The sequence below is a fragment of the Notolepis coatsorum genome (assembly GCF_963971535.1).
Source record: "Notolepis coatsorum genome assembly, chromosome: 3".
Lineage (NCBI taxonomy): Eukaryota > Metazoa > Chordata > Actinopteri > Aulopiformes > Paralepididae > Notolepis > Notolepis coatsorum.
In genome coordinates, this window is record NC_140167.1 from 92,327,553 (window position 1) to 92,354,953 (window position 27,401).

The 27,401-nt window shown below is 40.6% G+C and overlaps 2 protein-coding genes across 2 annotated transcripts in view; both read right to left on the reverse strand.

Moving 5' to 3' along the window:
* Positions 1 to 23,632, reverse strand: part of LOC311225907 (fatty-acid amide hydrolase 1-like) — a gene marked incomplete at its 3' end in the record, with an annotated part of 28,274 nt that extends 4,642 nt beyond the window's left edge. Inside the window, exon 1 of the mRNA XM_084311298.1 lies at positions 23,556 to 23,632. The remainder of the gene's footprint in view (positions 1 to 23,555) is intronic.
* A 2,030-nt stretch (positions 23,633 to 25,662) lies between these two features.
* The window catches only part of LOC311225908 (FIGNL1-interacting regulator of recombination and mitosis-like), a 38,204-nt gene continuing 36,465 nt past the window's right edge, over positions 25,663 to 27,401 (reverse strand). Inside the window, 1 exon segment of the mRNA XM_084311299.1 lies at positions 25,663 to 26,004. Within this exon segment, the coding sequence (XP_084167425.1) occupies positions 25,792 to 26,004 (213 nt within the window). The 3' untranslated portion in view covers positions 25,663 to 25,791.

Consider the following 27,401-nt stretch of genomic DNA (forward strand, 5'->3'; position numbering starts at 1 on the left):
TGAACGTTTCTGAGTGACACTCTGAGGTGTTCCCTTACAACTCTGAAGTGGAATTGGCCTTGAACTTTGGGTGCTTTCCTTTAAATTATAATCTGAAAATTGAGGTACATATATATAACATTTTCGAGGGCTTTTATTTTTAAATGCCACATCAGAATGTACTGAAAGTTTCTAGGTGACACTCTGAGGTGTTCCCTTACAACTCTGAAGTGGAATTGGCCTTGAACTTTGGGTGCTTTCCTTTAAATTAGAATCTGAAAGTTGAGGTAAATTTATATAACATTTTCGAGGGCTTTTATTTTGAAATGCCACATCAGAATGTACTGAAAGTTTCTGGGTGTCACTCTGAGGTGTTCCCTTACAACTCTGATGTGGAATTGGTCTTGAACTTTGGGTGCTTTCCTTTAAATTATTATCTGAAAGTAACATTTTCGAGGGCTTTTATTTTGAAAAGCCACATCAGAATGTACTGAACGTTTCTGGGTGACACTCTGAGGTGTTCCCTTACAACTTTGAAGTGGAATTGGCCTTGAACTTTGGGTGCTTTCCTTTAAATTATAATCTGAAAATGTAGGTAAATTTATATAAAATTATCGAGGGCTTTTATTTTGAAATGCCACATCAGAATGTACTGAACGTTTCTGAGTGACACTCTGAGGTGTTCCCTTACAACTCTGAAGTGGAATTGGCCTTGAACTTTGGGTGCTTTCCTTTAAATTATAATCTGAAAATTGAGGTACATATATATAACATTTTCGAGGGCTTTTATTTTTAAATGCCACATCAGAATGTACTGAAAGTTTCTAGGTGACACTCTGAGGTGTTCCCTTACAACTCTGAAGTGGAATTGGCCTTGAACTTTGGGTGCTTTCCTTTAAATTATAATCTGAAAGTTGAGGTAAATTTATATAACATTTTCGAGGGCTTTTATTTTGAAATGCCACATCAGAATGTACTGAAAGTTTCTGGGTGTCACTCTGAGGTGTTCCCTTACAACTCTGATGTGGAATTGGTCTTGAACTTTGGGTGCTTTCCTTTAAATTATTATCTGAAAGTAACATTTTCGAGGGCTTTTATTTTGAAAAGCCACATCAGAATGTACTGAACGTTTCTGGGTGACACTCTGAGGTGTTCCCTTACAACTTTGAAGTGGAATTGGCCTTGAACTTTGGGTGCTTTCCTTTAAATTATAATCTGAAAATGTAGGTAAATTTATATAAAATTATCGAGGGCTTTTATTTTGAAATGCCACATCAGAATGTACTGAACGTTTCTGAGTGACACTCTGAGGTGTTCCCTTACAACTCTGAAGTGGAATTGGCCTTGAACTTTGGGTGCTTTCCTTTAAATTATAATCTGAAAATTGAGGTACATATATATAACATTTTCGAGGGCTTTTATTTTTAAATGCCACATCAGAATGTACTGAAAGTTTCTAGGTGACACTCTGAGGTGTTCCCTTACAACTCTGAAGTGGAATTGGCCTTGAACTTTGGGTGCTTTCCTTTAAATTATAATCTGAAAGTTGAGGTAAATTTATATAACATTTTCGAGGGCTTTTATTTTGAAATGCCACATCAGAATGTACTGAACGTTTCTGAGTGACACTCTGAGGTGTTCCCTTACAACTCTGAGGTGGAATTGGTCTTGAACTTTGGGTGCTTTCCTTTAAATTATTATCTGAAAGTAACATTTTCGAGGGCTTTTATTTTGAAATTCCACATAAAAATGTACTGAACGTTTCTGGGTGACACTCTGAGGTGTTCCCTTACACATTTGAAGTGGAATTGGCCTTGAATTTTGGGTGCTTTCCTTTAAATTATAATCTAAAAATGTAGGTACATTTATATAACATTTTCGAGGGCTTTTATTTTGAAATGCCACATCAGAATGTACTGAAAGTTTCTGAGTGACAATCTGAGGTGTTCCCTTACAACTCTGAAGTGGAATTGGCATTGAACTTTGGGTGCTTTCCTTTAAATTATAATCTGAAAGTTGAGGTACATTTATATAACATTTTCGAGGGCTTTTATTTTGAAATGCCACATCAGAATGTACTGAAAGTTTCTGGGTGACACTGAGGTGTTCCCTTACAACTCTGAAGTGGAATTGGCCTTGAACTTTGGGTGCTTTCCTTTAAATTATAATCTGAAAGTTGAGGTAAATTTATATAACATTTTCGAGGGCTTTTATTTTTAAATGCCACATCAGAATGTACTGAACGTTTCTGGGTGACACTCTGAGGTGTTCCCTTACAACTCTGAAGTGGAATTGGCCTTGAACTTTGGGTGCTTTCCTTTAAATTATAATCTGAAAGTTGAGGTAAATTTATATAACATTTTCGAGGGCTTTTATTTTGAAATGCCACATCAGAATGTACTGAACGTTTCTGGGTGACACTCTGAGGTGTTCCCTTACAACTCTGAAGTGGAATTGGCCTTGAACTTTGGGTGCTTTCCTTTAAATTATAATCTGAAAGTTGAGGTAAATTTATATAACATTTTCGAGGGCTTTTATTTTGAAATGCCACATCAGAATGTACTGAACGTTTCTGGGTGACACTCTGAGGTGTTGGCCTTGAACTATGGGTGCTTTCCTTTAAATTATAATCTGAAAGTTGAGGTAAATGTATATAACATTTTCGAGGGCTTTTATTTTGAAATGCCACATCAGAATACTGAACGTTTCCGAGGGCTTTTTTTCCCTTTCTGAATGTAGCGCTTCATGTCACACTCGTTGTGTATACGATATGAAATATTAAGGGGTGAAGGGGAAACAGGATGGCAACTGTCTGTACACAGGAAGGCATTAAGGAAACGGTAACGTTAGCATGAACTAAAACCCCTTTTACCGTAATAAGGCAAGTTTATGCGCAAACGAAAATAAACGGGTGGACCACTTGACTGTGATATCCGAATTGAAGGCTGGCTTGACCCCAGTCCGTCGGTCTGGGAGGGCGGAGACCATCACATGCTTCCTCCGACACATGTGTACCCAGCCCACCACTTCTTTTCACCTGGCAGCGCGGACTCTCACTGGGAGAGTGTAGCGTGTGGAAGGTCACACTACCCTCCAGACAGGGGTGCAGTCGTAATATGGGCGAAGGCCAAACGCCCGCATACATGTTCCCTCTGTTGCGCACAAAACAGATGATACACCTTGTCTCATTCTTCCAGTGAAGTCGGGAGATCAAGCAACCCCCCACCACACCTACAGGCAGGGGTGTAGCTCCAGATTCTGGGCCCCATGAAAGAATGTTTTTGGCCATTTTCTTATTGATGAAAACGCATAATATGGTTTTTACCTATACATTCGGATCAGCAGTTCAGCACCTGCACTGTTGGTGGGTGAGCCTAGTAAAGGATGTCGCATTGCGTTCATCTTCAATGAATGGACCAATGCAATAGTCTACCAAAGCCCCCCCTCTCTCTCTATATATCTCACACACACACACACACACACACACACACACTTCAGAAACAAACATAGTGATGATCAATAAGAGCATCAATAATACACCTGAGTGATGTCTAGTAAAAAAAACTTTTTTTTGGCCCCCCCCCCCCCCCAGTGCTGGGCCCTTGGAATCATCCTAAGCTACCCCCCCCCAGCTACGCCCCTGCCTACAGGGCTTGTATTTGGTTGTCGGTATCCTATTATTATGCAAAGTCTAGGTGATAAGTGGCGCGACGAGTCATTTTATCACCTAGACTTTGCATAATAATAGGATGCGCGCACTTCGGCCTCAGTGACGAAGGCCAAACACCGTTTGACCGCGTTTGCCCAGCACTGCACCCCTGCCTCCAGATCCTTCCCTCGCTGTGCAGGCGCCCCGACCAAACAGTAGGTGTATGGTGACTATCCAAACATTCTGCAGTCACCGAGAGACTAACACGGGGAAATAATGGTACCTGCCAGACGCGCCGCTCGCCACATAACCACGGATCCAGGATACTGTGTTTGGTTAGTTTATTGTAGTTAAAAACAGTTCATATAGTATCAAAAAATAGAATGAGTCACGGTTTGATTCATCATAGTGTAGCGTACGTGCGGTCAGCAAAGTGTGACTTCCCCGTTCACTCCCTCAACGTTACTGTCCCAGAAACCCGCCGGTGAACAGCTGATTTTACTACTACGACACCACGTGACCCATTTGTGAATGACGTGACCCTAACAACCCGAGTTGTGTATACCTGTCACCAACATACCGGCCCCTAATTATTACATAATCTCATTTCACAGTAATAATTACCAATACTTCAACTAATATAAAACACCACTTTTTTATTTTTTTTGCGTTTTTTTTTGTGCGCACGGAGTTCATAGTTCATAAGGTCTTGATACTCTTCTTAAATCGAACCCCCCCCCAGAATCAAGTAAATCCAAAGTCGTGGGAAAGAAGCGAAACCTTCATGACTCTGTCGACTCCTGAAGAAGGCAAATCTTCGTCACAGGTCTGCAGAGAAGGCTGGTCCGGGTCTTAATCCGGACCTGTCGCACAAGTCCGTTCTTGTCTGGCATTGTCTCTGTAATCCTCCCTATGATCCAGGAATTCCGTGGTGCGGAATCGTCCATTATGAGCACTATGTCATCGGGGAGGAAGTTTCGCTTGATCTTTGTCCACTTCTGTCGTTCCTGTAATTGTGGCAGATACTCTCTAATCCACATTTTCCAGAACAGATCAGAAATGTACTGCACCTGCTTCCATCTTTGGCGTGCATAGCTGTCCTCTTTGTGAAACAGACCAGGTGGTAAGCTGGGCTTGACTTTAAGAAGCAGGAGATGATTGGGTGTTAAGGCTTCCAAATCATTTGGATCTGTGGATTCCTTAGTGAGAGGTCTACTGTTGAGAATTGACTCCACTTCGCAGAGTACTGTATGGAGTCCTTCCTCATCCAGACTCTGTGTTCTCAAAGTGGAGTTCAGAATTTTCCTGATGGAACGAATCAACCTCTCCCATGCTCCCCCGTGATGTGATCCGGTAGGAGGGTTAAATGTCCACTTGATTCCTTTCACAGAGAGCATATCATTGATCTGCTCCAGGTTCCATCCTTCAATAGCTCGTTTCAGCTCACGCTCTGCACCGATGAAATTTGTTCCATTGTCGGAGCGCAGCTCTTTGATCTGTCCTCTTCTCGCGATGAAGCGCCGCAGGGCGTTGATGAACGAATCTGTGTCCAACGATGAGGCAACTTCAATGTGCACAGCCCTTATTGCAAGACATGTGAAGATCACTCCATATCTTTTCACAAGACTCCTACCACGCTTGATTTCAAATGGACCAAAATAGTCAACTCCGACGTAAGTGAACGGAGGTTCTTCTGTTGAAACTCTGTCACTGGGCAGGTCTGCCATTTGTTGTTGACCTGCAACTCCGTGTAGCCGACGACAGGTGACACATCTGGAAATGATCTTCCTTATGGCAACACCTGCAGCAGGAATCCAATAGCGCTGGCGCAGCTTTGACAACATATGGTTCCTACCGCTATGGCCAACCTCCTGATGTATCTGGCGTAGGATGAGGTCTGAGATGTGGAGATCTTTAGCTATTATGGCTGGATGTTTAGACTCTTCGGGCATAGCAGCCTTACTAAGTCGGCCTCCGACCCTCAGCACACCATCTTCCAGTATGGGACTGAGCCTGTAAATATGACTGTTCCCCTTCACAAACTCTCCCCTTTGGAGGCAAGAGAACTCTTCAGAGAACCTTCTTCTTTGACTGAACTTAATTATCTCCAGTTCGGCTTCTTTGATTTCTTTCAATGAGAGCCGAGTCTCCTTGTCGAGAACGTCTTTCTGTTCAGTTGCATTTGATGCTGGCTGAGTAGCACCTCCGGTGACTTCTCTCCTCTTCCTGTTTTTCCGAAGTATGGCTCTGAGCCTCAGGATCCATGCCATCACTCTTGTGAGACGTCTCCAAGATGAGCTGTTGTTGATCAAACGTGTGACGGCATCATCATCCTCCTTTTGTTCCATGGAGACGGTGGAAAGGTCTGACACCTTAACTTCTGGATCTCCGGGTGGAAGTTCTCCCAAGTTGTCTGGGTTAACAGGCCAAGTCTCTTCTGGTTGCATGAGAAATGGAGGTCCAGATATCCATATCTCGTCCTTGAGGAACAGTTCCGCTTTCATGCCTCTGGAGGCAAGATCTGCAGGGTTGTGCGCTGTATTCACATACCTCCATTGGGATGCGTCGGACATCTTGAGGATCTGCGTGACTCTGTTCGCTACAAAGATGCGACACCTTGATGATTCATTCTTGATGTATTTCAGCACAGAAGTACTGTCTGACCAGAAAACACTGTCTTGCAGCTGCAGTCTTAGCTCCTTCCTCCATAGCTTGTCCATGCGAGCTGCCACAACAGCCGCAGTCAACTCCATACGTGGGATTGTCACAGGCTTTAAAGGTGTCACCCTGGATTTTCCCATTACGAAGGCAATGTGAGTCGGAGATTGGTCATTGCGCAACAGCAGGTAGGTGGCGGTACCGTATCCTTCCTCACTTGCGTCGGCAAAGTGGTGCAACTGGGCGCTGGTTGCTTTTCCAAAGTTGGGCGGTTTTAAACATCGTCTGACACGGAAGCCCTCTAACAGATGTAACTCTTTGAGCCAGTCGACCCACTCCTGTGCCACAGATGTTGGTATGACATCATCCCACCCTAGCCCCTTCCGGCATAGGTCTTGAATAAGCCTCTTGGCTGTGAAAACCACAGGGGACAAAATCCCAAGAGGGTCATAGAAAGAGCTGACAGTAGAAAGGATTCCTCTACGTGTCAGTGGTTTGTCCTGAAAGGTTATACTGTACTCAAAGGTGTCAGACTGGACACACCAACGCACTCCCAATGCCCTCTCAACTGGTAGGATGTCTTGGTCCAAATCCAGGTTTTTAACCTCTTTTGCCCTTTCCTCCTGTGGTATTGCCGCCAGCACACGGCGACTGTTACTCAGCCATTTTGTTAAATGGAAGCCTCCTTTGGCACAGAGGGTTATCAAGTCCTGATAAAGGGATATGGCTTCATCCTCCGAGGCTATGGAAGCAAGACAGTCGTCAACGTAGAAATTGTGCATGATGGTCTCAAACACTTGCTCACTGAAGAGCTGTTTGTTATCTTCGGCACATTTCCGGAGAGCAAAATTTGCGCAGCTTGGTGATGATGTTGCGCCAAACAGATGGACCACCATCCGGTATTCAACCATAGGTTGACTGAAGTCCCCGTTGGGCCACCAGAGAAATCTGAGCAAGTCCGTATCTGCCTCTGGCACTCGAACTTGATGGAACATGGCCTCAATGTCAGACATCAGAACAATGGGCTCCATCCTAAACCTGGTCAAGACTCCAACCAACCCGCTTGTCAGGTCAGGTCCTTGCAAGAGATGTGCATTGAGCAATGCACCCTGGAATGATGCTGTACAATCAAAGACGACGCGGATCCTTCCTTTCTGGGGATGGTATACCCCGTGATGAGGGATATACCAAACCTTGCCGTCACTTCGGTCCAATCCTGTAGCTGGCACTTTCTCTGCGTATCCACTGGATATCAGGTTGTCCATAAATGCAGTGTAGTCCTTATGGAATGACACGTCCCTGTTAAACCTCCTCTTCAGGTTGAGGGTGCGCTGCTCTGCCACTTTACGATTATTGGGCATGATGATAGTTCTGTCCTGCAGTGGCAATCCAATGACATAATGGCCATCAACCAGTTTCACAGTCTCATTAGCCATTTCCAGAAACTTACAATCTTCTCTTGACAGCCCTTGCAGTTCATCCTGGCTGTTTTCAGGGAAGTCTGTCTTGAATTGTTGGTTCCAGAGCTCGTCAAGAGTGACAGCAGAGACTCTGTTAACGCTGACTGCAGACTGAGTCTCAGAATTGTCACTGCCATCTCCTCCAAGTGGTCCATTTACAGTCCATCCGAGCATCGTCTTGACCGCATATGGCCCTCCATCCACGCTTCCGATGACTTCCAGTGGTTCTAAGGCTCTGGGAACGTTCAGACCGATCAACATCTGCATCAATCTGTGGCAGATAGACATGCTTCAGATGAGGCCATTTTTCCAGGTCTTGCCGTCGTGGGATGTTACTTCGATTGACAGGCATTTGATGCTGTGCAAAGATCTTGGGCATTGCACAGTACTGGTCACTGTCCAATCCAGCGACTTCCAAGTCAGATGCAATGCAACTGTCAACCACCTTTTCTTGGCCCATGGTACGTAGAAGGATCCTTGTTTTCCTCCCAGAGAGTCCCAGTTTATCCATCAGACCCATTGTGCAGAAGGACGCTGAGCTCCCTGGGTCTAGAAAGGCATAGGTTTCCACTGACCTTTGACCTTTGCTTGATTTAACCTTAACCGGTACAATGGCGAGTTTGCAATCTTGATCACCGGCCCCAGTGAGACCACCGGTATGGATTTCGACTAGAGCTCTGTCCACTGCCCTGTCCGAGTTGATCCTGCCTTTCTCTGCATCTCCATTTTCTTTAGAGTGGATGTGAAGCAAGCTGGGGTGTCGTGAGCCACATGTCTTGCAAGACAGACGTTCCCTGCACTCTCTGCTGATGTGCCCACTGCCCAGTGCACAAGCATCCAAAGCAAACTCCATTCCTCTTCAGGAACTCCATCTTCTCGCTGTGAGCTCTCCTCTCCAATAGAGTGCATGACTCCAGTGTGTGTCCACCCTCTTTGCAGAAAAGGCAAGTCTTCTCATATCCAACCTTAACTTTGTTTTCCCAATGAGCATCCCTTTCAATCTGGGAATACGTTGTGGCAAAACTACTCCCTCTAGCCTGAAGACGAGGCACAGGTCTAGCTCTGCCACTTTCCTTGAAAGCCCCCACCACTGGAGCATCTTGTATATCTCCAAATACAGGGTCTGTAGCGATTCTCACCTCACGCTCCATAAAAATCACAATATCTGTGAACGTAGCACGTTTGCGATGTCCTTCCTGGATGTTACATGCTTCTGTTCGCCATTTGTCCCTCAGCTTGTAGGGCAACTTCTTGATGACAGCAAGCATGTTTGCAGATGTGTTTAGGTCACATAGATTATGTACGTCTTTCATGGCATTGCAGCATCCGCGCAAGAATAGGCTGTATGTTTGTAAGGCTTTCCCATCCTCCGACTTAATAGCTGGCCATGCAAAGATTTTGTCCATGTAAGCGGATGCTATGACATGCTCGTTCCCAAAGTGTTCCTGGAGTAAAGCCTTCGCCGTAGCATATCCAGTGCCATCAGTCATATGTTGACAACTTTTGACTAGTTGTTTAGGCTGCCCCCTGGTGTATTGATCCAAATAGTGCAGGCAATCAACAGCATTGTCAGTCCTCTTTTCTATAGTCTGTTCAAAGGACTGTATAAAGCCATGGTACTGCAGAGGGTCACCTTCAAATGGTTGGATGTCTCTTTTAGGCAGTGAAGCAATGCATTGCTGATGCACCAACATGGAAGTGAGGTCGTTTTGTTTTTGCATAATAGACATTATGTTGTTCTGCTCACTGCTGTTGTTCCTGGAAACAGGTTGTATGTCTCTATGCACAGACAATGGAGGCCATGTAGTCTTTGGGACCGTGCTCTGTCTCGGTGTGAGCGCTGGGTACTCTGTAGCGTTTGAGATCACAGTCTGGGTCTGTGTGAGTGCTGAGGGCTTCTGGAGGTATTTGGCTCCGTCAGATTGCCTTTGCTTTGGTCGTGTGCCTCCAACATATGCAGGTTGTCCTCTTCCATCCTTGTGTGATACAAATGTCTCTGCATTAATGTTGAGGCCCTTTTCAAAGTAGGATTCCATTCCATCCGATTTACGAGAAGCAGCACTCCACACCCCTGACCCAGAGGTTCTCAGAATATTTAGCCTTGCTGCCGATGCAGCTATGTCCACTTTCAACTGAAGTTGTTCCTTTTGTTTCTTTATGTGAGCTTCCTGGTCCTCAAGAGCATGCTTTTGTTCAAGCAACTCTTGCCGAGCCATTAAGGCGGCCATGTCGGCCTCGGCTCTGAGGCGTGTGGATGCATTAGAGGAAACCTTTGATCTAGAAGATCTTGAACCATAATTCTTGCTACTATGGTTGGATATGCTGTCCCCTGGTTGAACATCCTCTTGAGCATAACGAGTACTGTGCAACTGAGGCCCTGTCACTTCCACATTTCCCACACCCCCATGCTCTCCATTTTCCTCCTCTGCAACCTCATGATTGATTGATTGATTGAAAACTTTATTAACAGATTGCAGAATGGGTACAAGACAGTACAGCTCAATACACACAATTGTTAAGGGGATGCAGACCAGAGAAAGACTTTCGTCTTGTTTACATCAGGGTCCCCCATTTTCAATTCATCAGGACATATATGACATACATGACATACAGATAGTCAGTACTGCTACATCTATACATTTATGACATACCAGACAATACAGTACTGTTTGTGATACAGAAGGAGTCAAGAAAAGGGAGTATATACATTCGACGTAGAAACTGTACATTGGAGGAGGTTGGGTGGGGGGGGTTGGGTACACTGGGATATTGACAACCATACTGGGTAGTTTACATTGGAGGTGGGGGGGGGGGGGGGGGCACACTGTATAAACAAGCAAAACTGTACATTGAGGGGGGGGGGGGGGGGGAGACTCTGTACAAACAAACAAAATTGTACATTGGACTATTGACAAAACCATACTAGGTAAATGACTGTACATTGGAGGGGGTTGGGTTAGGATATTTACAGGGGCCAGTGTTGAATTGCAGTCTCCCGTAGGTGTCTCTTGAGAGAGGTTTTGAAAGTGGGTAGTGATCCACATTCCTTTACAGCTTTGGGTAGGGCGTTCCACATTGATGTGGCATAATTGCGAAACGTGTTTAGTCCCTTATTTGAGCCGAATCTGGGTTTAACATGATTTGTGGAGCTCCCTCTGGTGTTGTGATCGTGGTATTCACTGACCTTTGGGAAGTATTTTGCCATGTACATGGGTACCTTGGTCGTGTAGTGTATCTTGTAGACCAGGCCCATTGCAAGTTGCTGTACTCTGTCATCTACTCTAAGCCATCCTAGGTTGTCAAAGTGGGCAGGGGTGAGGTGGGTTCTAGGAGTAAGGTCAAGCAGTAGTCTGACCAGTTTGTTTTGAGATGTTTGTAATTTTGTTTTTAGCGCCTTTGAGGTGCTTTGGTACCATGAGGTGCAAGCATAGTCGTAGTACCCCTGAATGAGTGCTCCTGCCAGAGTCTTCAGGGTATTCTTGTTTACCAGAGAGGAGATCCGGTACAAGAATCGAGTTCGTTGGTTGACTTTTTTTATTACATTGGATGCCATTTTGTCACAGGAGAGATTAGCCTCTAGGATGGAACCCAGGTAGGTAATTTCATCTTTCCTTGTGACAATATTGTCACCCACTGTAACTGAGAAGCCGTCGGTCTTGCTGAGTTTGTTATTTGAACCGAAGAGAATGGACTCTGTTTTGCCCATGTGTAATGATAGTTTGTTATCAGCGAGCCATATGCAGATTCTGCCTAGTTCCGAGCTGAGGGTTTTTTCAACCTGTAACTTGTTCTTGTCAGAGACCAGCAGGGCTGAGTCGTCCGCAAACAGGAACAAGTTGCAGTCACAAGCTGACGACATGTCATTTGCATAAATTAGGAACAGTAGCGGTCCTAGTATGCTTCCTTGTGGAACACCACAGCTCACTGTGAGAGGGGGGGATAGGGTACCGTTTACCTCCACCATCTGTTCCCTCCCCTCAAGGTAGGATTGCATCCAGCTCACTGATAGACTATCAAAACCAATTGCTTTTAGCTTGTCAATCAGAATGGAGTGATTGACCGTGTCAAAGGCCTTTTGTAGGTCCAGCATGACCATGCCGCAGTATTTGCCTGCGTCCACCTCTTGTTTGATGTGGTCATTCAAATAGAGAAGGCATGTGTCAGTGGAGTGGGATGTTCTGAAGCCAGATTGGAATTCGTAGATTAGATTTTTTTCCGCTAGGTACTTTTCATGCTGCTGTACTTCAGTAGGCCTGTTATGAGCCTCCAACTGAGGTGTGTTTCCTTTGGTTACTGAAAACCAGGCATTAACATCGCTAATGAACCCATCTTTATGTTTATTGACCTTTGAGAACCAGTCATTTTGCCGTTCCTGTTCATCGAGTGGAATAAGAGGCACCAAACAGCCATGAAGTTCATCAGCACTGTCAGACACCTGCATCAAAACGTCAAGTTGTGCTTCAACCAGTGCAACATTTTGCTCATTTTCCATGAGCTCTCTGACAGAGGTTATCAGACGTTTTATTTCCTCCACTTTCCCTTTGCATTTCTTTTGGAGTGATTCGACTTTGTTTGCAAGAGCTTTTGCATGAGAGTTATTTTTCTCTTTTCTTTGTCCTGTTTCCCAACATTTGAATCACTCATTTTGAAAGCACAAGAAAGTTATCACAAGCCATGAGAATCCAATTCCAACGTTCAACGCATTTGCAAAACCCGCTGTGACCACGACCAGTGCTTTAGCCCACATGTCTCCATTTTCATTTTCCAGATTTTTCCAGATTGTGAAAGTACAGAATGTAAGCTTTCAAATGATGTGTCATACTTTGAAATATGAGAATGTTTTGAATATCATATATTCATTTAAATCTTGTAACTCAGTCTGTTGTCTAAAACACTCAAGGGGAGAAAACGTCTCTCAAAGATGTTCACACTTCAGCTAGTTTGGGGGGGGGGGGGGGGGGGGGGGCGTGGACAACTACCCTCACCTGAATGTGTCCATCGTTAACGTTAATGACTCTCTCTGTGTGAATGCCTTTACCTGGCTCAGTGAATCTGAATCCCAACACGCAGCTCTATTCAGATGCAAAAATGAACCCAGCCCCCACCTCTCTTTGTCAAGTGAGCCGTCTTTTGCTTTTGCGTGGTCAAGTGAGCCGCTCTTGTTTTTCGAGTGCGCGATTAGTTCCAGGTTTACGGTAATGCATTAAAACAAGCCTGGGACGCTGTTGTAAAGAACGGACGTGACTTTTGAACACAGTCTCACAAGTAGATCTTACAGAAATACTTAATATGACATTGAATGCGCATCGAATCAATAGGACGTTTAGTCTAATCAATAGGACGTTTCGTATGTGCAGTATTATTGAACATCGAATCAATAGGACGCGCAGTATATTCGATCACTAAACTAAAGCTACAGACAATTCCACAGAGGAACACTTCCGGTGAGGATTTCAAAGTAAAGGATGGCATGTGGTTCATTTCTATTATTTCATAAGTAGTTTATTACACTGCCATGTTTGTACTTAATACTTCTCAAGACTACTTGCACAAATAATATTAACTACTTTTACTGTGTACTTGAGTAATTTGAGTTTCAAAGTCCTTTTTATAGAACAATGAGTATTTTCGACTAACTTTGATGTGGGATAAAAAAAGATTTTCCCATAAGCACTTTATGAAACTGCCATGGTTGTACTTAGTACCTCTTAGACTACTTGTACAAATTATATGAAATATTTTTACTGTGTACTTTTTGAGTAATTTGAGTTTCAAAGTCCCCAGAATCAGCATTTTCGACTAACTTTGATGTGGGATAAAAAAAGATTTTCCCATAAGCACTTTATGAAACTGCCATGGTTGTACTTAGTACCTCTTAGACTACCTGTACAAATTATATGAAATATTTTTACTGTGTACTTTTTGAGTAATTTGAGTTTCAAAGTCCTCAGAATCAGCATTTTCGACTAACTTTGATGTGGTATAAAAAAAAGATTTTCCCATAAGCACTTTATGAAACTGCCATGGTTGTACTTAGTACCTCTTAGACTACTTGTACAAATTATATGAAATATTTTTACTGTGTACTTTGAGTGCTTATGGGAAAATCTTTTTTTATCCCACATCAAAGTTAGTCGAAAATGCTGATTCTGGGGACTTTGAAACTCAAATTACTCAAAAAGTACACAGTAAAAATATTTCATATAATTTGTACAGGTAGTCTAAGAGGTACTAAGTACAACCATGGCAGTTTCATAAAGTGCTTATGGGAAAATCTTTTTTTATCCCACATCAAAGTTAGTCGAAAATGCTGATTCTGGGGACTTTGAAACTCAAATTACTCAAAAAGTACACAGTAAAAATATTTCATATAATTTGTACAAGTAGTCTAAGAGGTACTAAGTACAACCATGGCAGTTTCATAAAGTGCTTATGGGAAAATCTTTTTTTATCCCACATCAAAGTTAGTCGAAAATGCTGATTCTGGGGACTTTGAAACTGAAATTACTCAAAAAGTACACAGTAAAAATATTTCATATAATTTGTACAAGTAGTCTAAGAGGTACTAAGTACAACCATGGCAGTTTCATAAAGTGCTTATGGGAAAATCCTTTTTTATCCCACATCAAAGTTAGTCGAAAATGCTGATTCTGAGGACTTTAAAACTCAAATTACTCAAAAAGTACACAGTAAAAATATTTCATATAATTTGTACAGGTAGTCTAAGAGGTACTAAGTACAACCATGGCAGTTTCATAAAGTGCTTATGGGAAAATCTTTTTTTATCCCACATCAAAGTTAGTCGAAAATGCTGATTCTGGGGACTTTGAAACTCAAATTACTCAAAAAGTACACAGTAAAAATATTTCATATAATTTGTACAAGTAGTCTAAGAGGTACTAAGTACAACCATGGCAGTTTCATAAAGTGCTTATGGGAAAATCTTTTTTTATACCACATCAAAGTTAGTCGAAAATGCTGATTCTGAGGACTTTGAAACTCAAATTACTCAAAAAGTACACAGTAAAAATATTTCATATAATTTGTACAAGTAGTCTAAGAGGTACTAAGTACAACCATGGCAGTTTCATAAAGTGCTTATGGGAAAATCTTTTTTTATCCCACATCAAAGTTAGTCGAAAATGCTGATTCTGAGGACTTTAAAACTGAAATTACTCAAAAAGTACACAGTAAAAATATTTCATATAATTTGTACAGGTAGTCTAAGAGGTACTAAGTACAACCATGGCAGTTTCATAAAGTGCTTATGGGAAGAATTGTTTTTATCCAACATCAAAGTTAGTCGAAAATGCTGATTCTGAGGACTTTGAAACTGAAATTACTCAAAAAGTACACAGTAAAAATATTTCATATAATTTGTACAAGTAGTCTAAGAGGTACTAAGTACAACCATGGCAGTTTCATAAAGTGCTTATGGGAAAATCTTTTTTTATCCCACATCAAAGTTAGTCGAAAATGCTGATTCTGGGGACTTTGAAACTGAAATTACTCAAAAAGTACACAGTAAAAATATTTCATATAATTTGTACAAGTAGTCTAAGAGGTACTAAGTACAACCATGGCAGTTTCATAAAGTGCTTATGGGAAAATCTTTTTTTATCCCACATCAAAGTTAGTCGAAAATGCTGATTCTGAGGACTTTAAAACTGAAATTACTCAAAAAGTACACAGTAAAAATATTTCATATAATTTGTACAGGTAGTCTAAGAGGTACTAAGTACAACCATGGCAGTTTCATAAAGTGCTTATGGGAAGAATTGTTTTTATCCAACATCAAAGTTAGTCGAAAATGCTGATTCTGAGGACTTTGAAACTGAAATTACTCAAAAAGTACACAGTAAAAATATTTCATATAATTTGTACAAGTAGTCTAAGAGGTACTAAGTACAACCATGGCAGTTTCATAAAGTGCTTATGGGAAAATCTTTTTTTATCCCACATCAAAGTTAGTCGAAAATGCTGATTCTGGGGACTTTGAAACTGAAATTACTCAAAAAGTACACAGTAAAAATATTTCATATAATTTGTACAAGTAGTCTAAGAGGTACTAAGTACAACCATGGCAGTTTCATAAAGTGCTTATGGGAAAATCTTTTTTTTTATCCCACATCAAAGTTAGTCGAAAATGCTGATTCTGAGGACTTTAAAACTGAAATTACTCAAAAAGTACACAGTAAAAATATTTCATATAATTTGTACAAGTAGTCTAAGAGGTACTAAGTACAACCATGGCAGTTTCATAAAGTGCTTATGGGAAAATCTTTTTTTATACCACATCAAAGTTAGTCGAAAATGCTGATTCTGAGGACTTTGAAACTCAAATTACTCAAAAAGTACACAGTAAAAATATTTCATATAATTTGTACAGGTAGTCTAAGAGGTACTAAGTACAACCATGGCAGTTTCATAAAGTGCTTATGGGAAAATCTTTTTTTATCCCACATCAAAGTTAGTCGAAAATGCTGATTCTGAGGACTTTAAAACTGAAATTACTCAAAAAGTACACAGTAAAAATATTTCATATAATTTGTACAGGTAGTCTAAGAGGTACTAAGTACAACCATGGCAGTTTCATAAAGTGCTTATGGGAAGAATTGTTTTTATCCAACATCAAAGTTAGTCGAAAATGCTGATTCTGAGGACTTTGAAACTCAAATTACTCAAAAAGTACACAGTAAAAATATTTCATATAATTTGTACAGGTAGTCTAAGAGGTACTAAGTACAACCATGGCAGTTTCATAAAGTGCTTATGGGAAGAATTGTTTTTATCCAACATCAAAGTTAGTCGAAAATGCTGATTCTGAGGACTTTGAAACTGAAATTACTCAAAAAGTACACAGTAAAAATATTTCATATAATTTGTACAGGTAGTCTAAGAGGTACTAAGTACAACCATGGCAGTTTCATAAAGTGCTTATGGGAAGAATTGTTTTTATCCAACATCAAAGTTAGTCGAAAATGCTGATTCTGAGGACTTTGAAACTGAAATTACTCAAAAAGTACACAGTAAAAATATTTCATATAATTTGTACAAGTAGTCTAAGAGGTACTAAGTACAACCATGGCAGTTTCATAAAGTGTTTATGGGAAAATCTTTTTTTATCCCACATCAAAGTTAGTCGAAAATGCTGATTCTGGGGACTTTGAAACTGAAATTACTCAAAAAGTACACAGTAAAAATATTTCATATAATTTGTACAAGTAGTCTAAGAGGTACTAAGTACAACCATGGCAGTTTCATAAAGTGCTTATGGGAAAATCTTTTTTTATCCCACATCAAAGTTAGTCGAAAATGCTGATTCTGAGGACTTTAAAACTGAAATTACTCAAAAAGTACACAGTAAAAATATTTCATATAATTTGTACAGGTAGTCTAAGAGGTACTAAGTACAACCATGGCAGTTTCATAAAGTGCTTATGGGAAGAATTGTTTTTATCCAACATCAAAGTTAGTCGAAAATGCTGATTCTGAGGACTTTGAAACTGAAATTACTCAAAAAGTACACAGTAAAAATATTTCATATAATTTGTACAAGTAGTCTAAGAGGTACTAAGTACAACCATGGCAGTTTCATAAAGTGCTTATGGGAAAATCTTTTTTTATCCCACATCAAAGTTAGTCGAAAATGCTGATTCTGGGGACTTTGAAACTGAAATTACTCAAAAAGTACACAGTAAAAATATTTCATATAATTTGTACAAGTAGTCTAAGAGGTACTAAGTACAACCATGGCAGTTTCATAAAGTGCTTATGGGAAAATCTTTTTTTTTTATCCCACATCAAAGTTAGTCGAAAATGCTGATTCTGAGGACTTTAAAACTGAAATTACTCAAAAAGTACACAGTAAAAATATTTCATATAATTTGTACAAGTAGTCTAAGAGGTACTAAGTACAACCATGGCAGTTTCATAAAGTGCTTATGGGAAAATCTTTTTTTATACCACATCAAAGTTAGTCGAAAATGCTGATTCTGAGGACTTTGAAACTCAAATTACTCAAAAAGTACACAGTAAAAATATTTCATATAATTTGTACAGGTAGTCTAAGAGGTACTAAGTACAACCATGGCAGTTTCATAAAGTGCTTATGGGAAAATCTTTTTTTATCCCACATCAAAGTTAGTCGAAAATGCTGATTCTGAGGACTTTAAAACTGAAATTACTCAAAAAGTACACAGTAAAAATATTTCATATAATTTGTACAGGTAGTCTAAGAGGTACTAAGTACAACCATGGCAGTTTCATAAAGTGCTTATGGGAAGAATTGTTTTTATCCAACATCAAAGTTAGTCGAAAATGCTGATTCTGAGGACTTTGAAACTCAAATTACTCAAAAAGTACACAGTAAAAATATTTCATATAATTTGTACAAGTAGTCTAAGAGGTACTAAGTACAACCATGGCAGTTTCATAAAGTGCTTATGGGAAAATCTTTTTTTATACCACATCAAAGTTAGTCGAAAATGCTGATTCTGAGGACTTTGAAACTCAAATTACTCAAAAAGTACACAGTAAAAATATTTCATATAATTTGTACAAGTAGTCTAAGAGGTACTAAGTACAACCATGGCAGTTTCATAAAGTGCTTATGGGAAAATCTTTTTTTATCCCACATCAAAGTTAGTCGAAAATGCTGATTGTGAGGACTTTAAAACTGAAATTACTCAAAAAGTACACAGTAAAAATATTTCATATAATTTGTACAGGTAGTCTAAGAGGTACTAAGTACAACCATGGCAGTTTCATAAAGTGCTTATGGGAAGAATTGTTTTTATCCAACATCAAAGTTAGTCGAAAATGCTGATTCTGAGGACTTTGAAACTCAAATTACTCAAAAAGTACACAGTAAAAATATTTCATATAATTTGTACAAGTAGTCTAAGAGGTACTAAGTACAACCATGGCAGTTTCATAAAGTGCTTATGGGAAAATCTTTTTTTATCCCACATCAAAGTTAGTCGAAAATGCTGATTCTGAGGACTTTAAAACTGAAATTACTCAAAAAGTACACAGTAAAAATATTTCATATAATTTGTACAAGTAGTCTAAGAGGTACTAAGTACAACCATGGCAGTTTCATAAAGTGCTTATGGGAAAATCTTTTTTTATACCACATCAAAGTTAGTCGAAAATGCTGATTCTGAGGACTTTGAAACTCAAATTACTCAAAAAGTACACAGTAAAAATATTTCATATAATTTGTACAAGTAGTCTAAGAGGTACTAAGTACAACCATGGCAGTTTCATAAAGTGCTTATGGGAAAATCTTTTTTTATCCCACATCAAAGTTAGTCGAAAATGCTGATTCTGAGGACTTTAAAACTGAAATTACTCAAAAAGTACACAGTAAAAATATTTCATATAATTTGTACAGGTAGTCTAAGAGGTACTAAGTACAACCATGGCAGTTTCATAAAGTGCTTATGGGAAGAATTGTTTTTATCCAACATCAAAGTTAGTCGAAAATGCTGATTCTGAGGACTTTGAAACTGAAATTACTCAAAAAGTACACAGTAAAAATATTTCATATAATTTGTACAAGTAGTCTAAGAGGTACTAAGTACAACCATGGCAGTTTCATAAAGTGCTTATGGGGAAATCTTTTTTTATCCCACATCAAAGTTAGTCGAAAATGCTGATTCTGGGGACTTTGAAACTGAAATTACTCAAAAAGTACACAGTAAAAATATTTCATATAATTTGTACAAGTAGTCTAAGAGGTACTAAGTACAACCATGGCAGTTTCATAAAGTGCTTATGGGAAAATCTTTTTTTATCCCACATCAAAGTTAGTCGAAAATGCTGATTCTGAGGACTTTAAAACTGAAATTACTCAAAAAGTACACAGTAAAAATATTTCATATAATTTGTACAGGTAGTCTAAAAGGTACTAAGTACAACCATGGCAGTTTCATAAAGTGCTTATGGGAAGAATTGTTTTTATCCAACATCAAAGTTAGTCGAAAATGCTGATTCTGAGGACTTTGAAACTGAAATTACTCAAAAAGTACACAGTAAAAATACTTCATATAATTTGTACAAGTAGTCTAAGAGGTACTAAGTACAACCATGGCAGTTTCATAAAGTGCTTATGGGAAAATCTTTTTTTATCAAACATCAAAGTTAGTCGAAAATGCTGATTCTGGGGACTTTGAAACTGAAATTACTCAAAAAGTACACAGTAAAAATATTTCATATAATTTGTACAAGTAGTCTAAGAGGTACTAAGTACAACCATGGCAGTTTCATAAAGTGCTTATGGGAAAATCTTTTTTTATCCCACATCAAAGTTAGTCGAAAATGCTGATTCTGAGGACTTTAAAACTGAAATTACTCAAAAAGTACACAGTAAAAATATTTCATATAATTTGTACAAGTAGTCTAAGACGTACTAAGTACAACCATGGCAGTTTCATAAAGTGCTTATGGGAAAATCTTTTTTTATCCCACATCAAAGTTAGTCGAAAATACTCATTGTTCTATAAAAAGGACTTTGAAACTCAAATTACTCAAAGTACACAGTAAAAGTAGTTAATATTATTTGTGCAAGTAGTCTTGAGAAGTATTAAGTACAAACATGGCAGTGTAATAAACTACTTATGAAATAATAGAAATGAACCACATGTACCCATGTACATGTCAAAATACTTCCCAAAGGTCAGTGAATACCACGATCACAACACCAGAGGGAGCTCCACAAATCATGTTAAACCCAGATTCGGCTCAAATAAGGGACTAAACACGTTTCGCAATTATGCCACATCAATGTGGAACGCCCTACCCAAAGCTGTAAAGGAATGTGGATCACTACCCACTTTCAAAACCTCTCTCAAGGGACACCTACGGGAGACTGCAATTCAACACTGGCCCCTGTAAATATCCTAACCCAACCCCCTCCAATGTACAGTCATTTACCTAGTATGGTTTTGTCAATAGTTCAATGTACAATTGTGTTTGTTTGTACAGTGTCTCCTCCCCCCCCCCCTCAATGTACAGTGTTACTTGTTTATACAGTGTGCCCCCCGGCCCCCTCCCCCCCCCCAACCACCTCCAATGTAAATTACCCAGTATGGTTGTCAATATCCCAATGTACCCAACCCCCCCCACCCAACCTCCTCCAATGTACAGTTTCTACGTCAAATGTATATACTCCCTTTTCTTGACTCCTTCTGTATCACAAACAGTACTGTATTTGCAAATCTGGTATGTCATAAATGTATAGATGTAGCAGTACTGACTATCTGTATGTCATGTATGTCATATATGTCTATATGAATTGAAAATGGGGGACCCTGATGGAAACAAGACAAACGTCTTTCTCAGGTCTGCATCCCCTTAACAATTGTATGTATTGAGCCGTACTGTATTGTACCCATTCTGCAATCTGTTAAATAAAGTTTTCATTCATTCATTCATCCATCCTTTACTTTGAAATCCTCACCGGAAGTGTTCCTCTGTGGAATTGTCTGTAGCTTTAGTTTAGTGATCGAATATACTGCGCGTCCTATTGATTCGATGTTCAATAATACTGCACATACGAAACGTCCTATTGATTAGACTAAACGTCCTATTGATTCGATGCGCATTCAATGTCATATTTAGGGTGACCAGATGCAAAACGTCCAAAAGTGGGACAACAGTAAGATTTTGGTGGGACAAAGTGGGACAACAGTACGATTTTGGTGGGACAAAGTGGGACAGATAGATAATGTAATTTTTTTTATTAGAATAACTGCCATGGTCTTCACTGAAATCAAAGGTTAAAGGTTAAATCAAAATAAATACAAATTAAATACCACCTAACATCTGTTTTAAATATTCAAACGTCATCACTTGACAGGAATGTCTTGTGTTTGATATTCCCTGTTAACACAGAACTAGGGAAAACAGTGTAGTATAATACAAAAATAATAATACAAATAAATTGTGTTTCTATATTAGAATAACTGCCATGGTCTTCACCGAATATTTAAATCAAAGGTTAAAGGTTACCACAGTCGGCTGACCTGTATGAATGAGAGTGTTGTACTGTGTGATAGACACTTGTTATCTCAGCTGCAGTGACCTTGTCCGTCTGGCTATCATTGTTTGGTTTAAAAAGAAACGTATCCATAGATCTGGATGTTTCTTTTTGGTGAGCCACTTTCAAGTGAGACTCACGTCCACTGTGGCGCTTCAAGTTGTATTCTCCTCCATGCGCAATTGAAAACGAACTATGACACAAAACACAGAAAGCCTGCTGCGGATTGCCTGCCATCTGCCTCACCCAGTCATGTGTCGTTTGCCAGTCTTGGTTGTAACTGCAGGTCAGTTTCTTTTTACTGCTTTCCATCTTGAACTAGTTCGCTTGTAATGTTGTTGTGTTTTTTTTGACCAATCAGATTTGCGATATGAGGTAGCGTCACGACTCAGTCTCAGTCACGTCACAAGCAGGCAAGCAGCACGCTAAAGTACTATAACCAATCAGAGCAATGTGTGTGGACAAGAGGCGGGTTGCTACGTTTACTGTCTGTAGGGAGGGGCTTTTAGACGCATGTTTTTTTTTATATCTGTTCGCTGTTGTACTAAATATGTTCTTCAACTCTCGAACTGTAGTTATATATATAAAAAAAAAACACACACAAAAAAAAAAAAAAAAAAAAAAAATCTTTTTTTATTGTGTCTATCTGTCATTTCACCCTGGCGACTTGTAGGCTACATCACCAGACTGGGTCATATCAGCCACGGCAAGAGAGCAGTGCAGCGCACGTCAATTGTTTGTTGTCACACACACATGATAGAAGTTTTGCCCGGCGGGCTGCGCACACACATCCACAGCGTGTTTCAGCATAATAACAGTTAGTTAGGTAGAACCAGCTCAAAATTGTTCCAAACGAACCAACATGGGTCCACACTGCGCAACGGGTCGGGTTACATTACCGCAAATCCGTTGACGTATGCTGGATCGGTCCGGTCCTTTGTGCGTGCGTGCGATCATCCCATTGTTTACATGCGCGCGTTGCTCCTTTGCTCCGTCCAATAATGTCTGACTTATCGGGACCTTTCGTGGATCCAATCCTTCGTTCAGTGTCGCTTTTGCTGACAAATGTATGGTGACTATCCAAACATTCTGCAGTCACCGAGAGACTAACACGGGGAAATAATGGTACCTGCCAGACGCGCCGCTCGCCACATAACCACGGATCCAGGATACTGTGTTTGGTTAGTTTATTGTAGTTAAAAACAGTTCATATAGTATCAAAAAATAGAATGAGTCACGGTTTGATTCATCATAGTGTAGCGTACGTGCGGTCAGCAAAGTGTGACTTCCCCGTTCACTCCCTCAACGTTACTGTCCCAGAAACCCGCCGGTGAACAGCTGATTTTACTACTACGACACCACGTGACCCATTTTCGAATGACGTGACCCTAACAACCCGAGTTGTGTATACCTGTCACCAACAGTAGGAGTCGCTGTTTACAACGACCTGGACCCACCCACCAGCTTCCCTCCCGACTCTGCCAATCGAGCCAGTATGACGGCCGGCCAAGCCGGAGGCAACGCTGACAGCCGGATTCGATACCAGTGTCTCTTGCGTTGGTGACGAGCGCTTAGTCCGCTGCGCCACCCAGCCGCCGAGCCATCCATGTTTAACTACTAGCCTGCACTGTGCTGTATGTCTACAAATGGGTTAACGTTAGCTTGCTGTAGTTACACAACTGACTTTAGCTGATTTTAGCTAACGTTAGCTACCAAACATATCGCCGGTTTAGAAATAGATCGGAAATGAGGAGAAGTGCCTTACATCATCGGGTTCCCCGTTCATGATCATTTTCTCTTCGAAGACCATGGTTTTGAAATTGGTGTCCTGAGGTGACCGGCTGTCAGATCTCAAACAGTTCAGTACAGTGTAGAGGACGCTCCAGGTCACGCCGAGAGACGAGTCATCGCGATACTCAGCGCTTCTTCTGTTATAATACGGCAGTTTAGGTTTAGACACCAGCGCCACCCATCGGTTATTACACAATAAATGTCTCCAGTCTAGAACTCATAATTATTACAGATCAAATATTGCATTCAGATAAACTCCAGATTGGTTAATTGATTGAAGCCCCGCCGGCCGCCCCCTTGGCACGGAGGACCTGAGCTTCTTTCTCCAGGTTGCCAAGTCAAGTGGGCCGTGATCTGCACGGCCTCAGCCAGCTAATCACCCAACCCACACGAGTATGTGAATCAACACAGACTACCATTGATCTCATTCTGACCTCTGACAAGTCCAAGATCTCCAATAAGGGGGTTATAGCATGCGGGTTAAGCGATCATGTTGTAAGGGATAATGTATAGCTACGAGGTCATTGTCGCAAAATAATTGACCGACAGAGTTTAAAATACCGAGGCGCCTCGCCGAGGTGTTTTAAACGTCAGTGAAGGTCAATTATTTTGCGACAATGATCAAGTATAGCTATACATTATCCCGCTTATTACATGGCTAACTTACTAACAATATACCCAATTCATTTTACATCAACAAGACGAGATCAAATGCAGACGCAGTTCTGTTCTGTCGCACACACTCCGCTGTCAGTGGGCTTGATTGCGAACAGCTGCGCACAGCGGTCATTATTGTTCTGCAGAGGTCCGTTATCGAGTAATAACGGACCTCTGATGAGCGCTATTGACCAATCACAAGCAAGCATTTCGGCAAATGTGAAAACGCCATGTAATAATATATGATATTGTGTACCCACAAAAAGCTAAAACAAAAGGCCGGCTGTCACAAAACAGTCACATCTAGAGACCTCAAAACCTACTCTAGCGAGGCCTTTAACCTAGAACTGGAGAGCCTGGACTGGTCAGAAGAGCTAAGTGGTACACTAGTTGAAGAAACATGGCTTGGTTTCAAAACCAAATGATCAACAATACTAAACAACATGGCCCCCTAAAAACCACCAGGGGAAAAAAAGCCAAAATCTCTGAAGAAATGAGTAGATAATAAATTAGGACCCTGATCTTCAGTGAATTTACCATATTCACATGGCAGCCATTCTGCTCTTATGTCATGCTCAGGTTGAGATTCCTTTCCACCCTGTTCCCACAGGTGGTAGCAGGGTGCAAAGGAATCTCAACCATGACATAAGAGCAAAATGGCCAGTGTGAATATGGTCCAATGGCCTCTTCTGATCTAGTTTTTACTGTGCCATACTACTGGCATAACCATCTGGATGGACACCGTGACTTGTTCAAAGCGTGATGAGGATTGGTTTTATGGGAGGAAGGCACTTTGAATGAATGTGAAATAGAGATCGAAATAATTTATTTGTAGCTTTCAGGTTGCTGGTGAAATAAAGGTTTTATCAATATCAAACATGGCCTCGTTATTATATATTTTCTGGTTCGGTTTGACAGAAATTTGCCAGCTGACCCAGACACATTGTCAAGGTTTCTCACTCCTACCACTATGGTCGTACAAGATGAGCAGTATTTGTCTTGCTCGATGCGAAAAGCTTCCATCCGAACTCCAATGTGGGTGTCAATGGTAGAACAATGGGGAAGTTTATTACTAACGTCCTGAAATTCATCCTGGTTTACCAGCATCAATTAATTGAGAAGGACCAGGTGAGGATGGCTACAGTAGTTTACATGGTCTACAGTCCCTGGCCTGTATTTATGTTTGGCTGTGCTTCTTTCAACCCAACATTCAATTTGTAATTGTTGTGGTATATGGGCACATTGAGAAAATGACTGCAGTATAAAAAAAAGGTAAAGTTTAATAAACAATTTGCAGTCGAGAACAAATGATAAACCATACTAATAAAAAGATAAACGCAAATGTCAAAATGGTAACGGTATATACACACACAAGGAAAGTAAAGAGAGTCCAAGCTGCTAGCTGGTGGTGGGTTGGACCGTGAAGCTGCTAGCTGGTGGTGGGTTGGACCGTAGAGCTGCTAGCTGGTGGTGGGTTGGACCGTGAAGCTGCTAGCTGGTGGTGGGTTGGACCGTGAAGCTGCTAGCTGGTGGTGGGTTGGACTGTAGAGCTGCTAGCTGGTGGTGGGTTGGACCGTGCTGATCTGGGAGATTAGAATCTGCAGCTCCAGTAGTCTAGATGCCAGCCATGGTGGAGGTGGGACCATTGTGTTGGCGCTGCTCTCAGTGAGAGCCTGTAGGGCCTTCAGAGCGCTCTCAGCTGTCTCGACGTAGCGCCTGTACTCCTCCTCCACACTGGTCTCCTGGCGAGCTCTTTTCAAACATGGCTGCAAGGGAGACATGTATTGTTATTGTCACAAGACATGAGAAATCATCCATCTTTCCTTGGAAGTAACTGCTTACTGTCACAACTAAGGCATAGTCGATGAATTTGGTATCTGATGATACCAAAAGTCATTCTTAAAAGACTTTGAATTCCATCTAGCGATGGTTTCATCAGGTTTTACTCGTAAAACATTTATTTTTACATTTTATTGCCCATATAGATAGTATTTCAACTCTTTACTGTGGTCAAATTATATTCTAGTATTAAACTAGTATTCTAGTGTAGGGATGCACCGATCCTTTTTCAGTCCCGATACCTGGGCTTTGGGTATCGGCCGATACTGAGTCTGATCCACATTCAATGAAGAGACTGGGATCATTCTTTTGTGCAAGGCAACATCACTACTTTCCTAACTTAGTGAAACAAAATGTAACAAATTAACAGATATAAATGTACTGAATTGTTCATTATTAAAATTAAATAACAAAAAAAGAAGTATAATAATTATTATAATTATTTTATTTATTATTATTATTATTATTATTTTTATAATAGTCTCCAATACCCGATCTAGCTATTTTAGTCATATCGGGGCCGATATCCGATATCAATATCGGATCATCCCTATTCTAGTGTGAAGCAACGTCATTCATTCATCTGAGGGGGCGACAGTAGCTCAGGAGGTAGAGACAGTGGTTCAGAAGCTAGAGCAGTCGTCTGGTAATTGGGAGGTTCCCGGTTCGAATCCCACTCCTCCTGGGCAGCGTGTCGAAGTGTCCTTGAGCAACTACACTTAGCTCCTGATAAGGAGGTTGGCAGCACCCTACATGGTTGCCTCCACCATCGGTGTGTGAATGTGAGGAACATAATTGTAAAGCGCTTTGGATAAAAGCACTATATATAAATGCACCATTTAGTATGGAATTTCAATACTCAAGGTATTGCACACAATTCAGAATCACAATAGTATTGTGATACTATCTTATGAGGAGCTCCTAATATTTACCTGCTTGGAAGGTGCTATATCTGAGATTTATATAGCAATAAAGAACTATTTGCTAAGTAAAGACATAGTGGAGTAATGGTGTCACACTCCCAGACCATGCGTCACCAGAGGAGCCATATCTTCCAGTTAAAGGAGCTGTAATAGCAGATTCAGCCACTAGATGGCAGTAGAGCACTGGCATCTCAGACCAAAACAAAGGGCGCATGCAGTCTATGCTTCTATGCTTTGGGTGGATTATATGCTTCAAACGGTCAGTTGTAGATTAAATATGAATCAACATCCAGCAATTGTGTGTCCTATTTCCCGCATAAAATGTTGTCTGAAACATTTTAGGTAAAAAAAAAGAAAGATATTTGATGAGTAAACAAGCCGCCGTTTTCTTTTTGAAAACG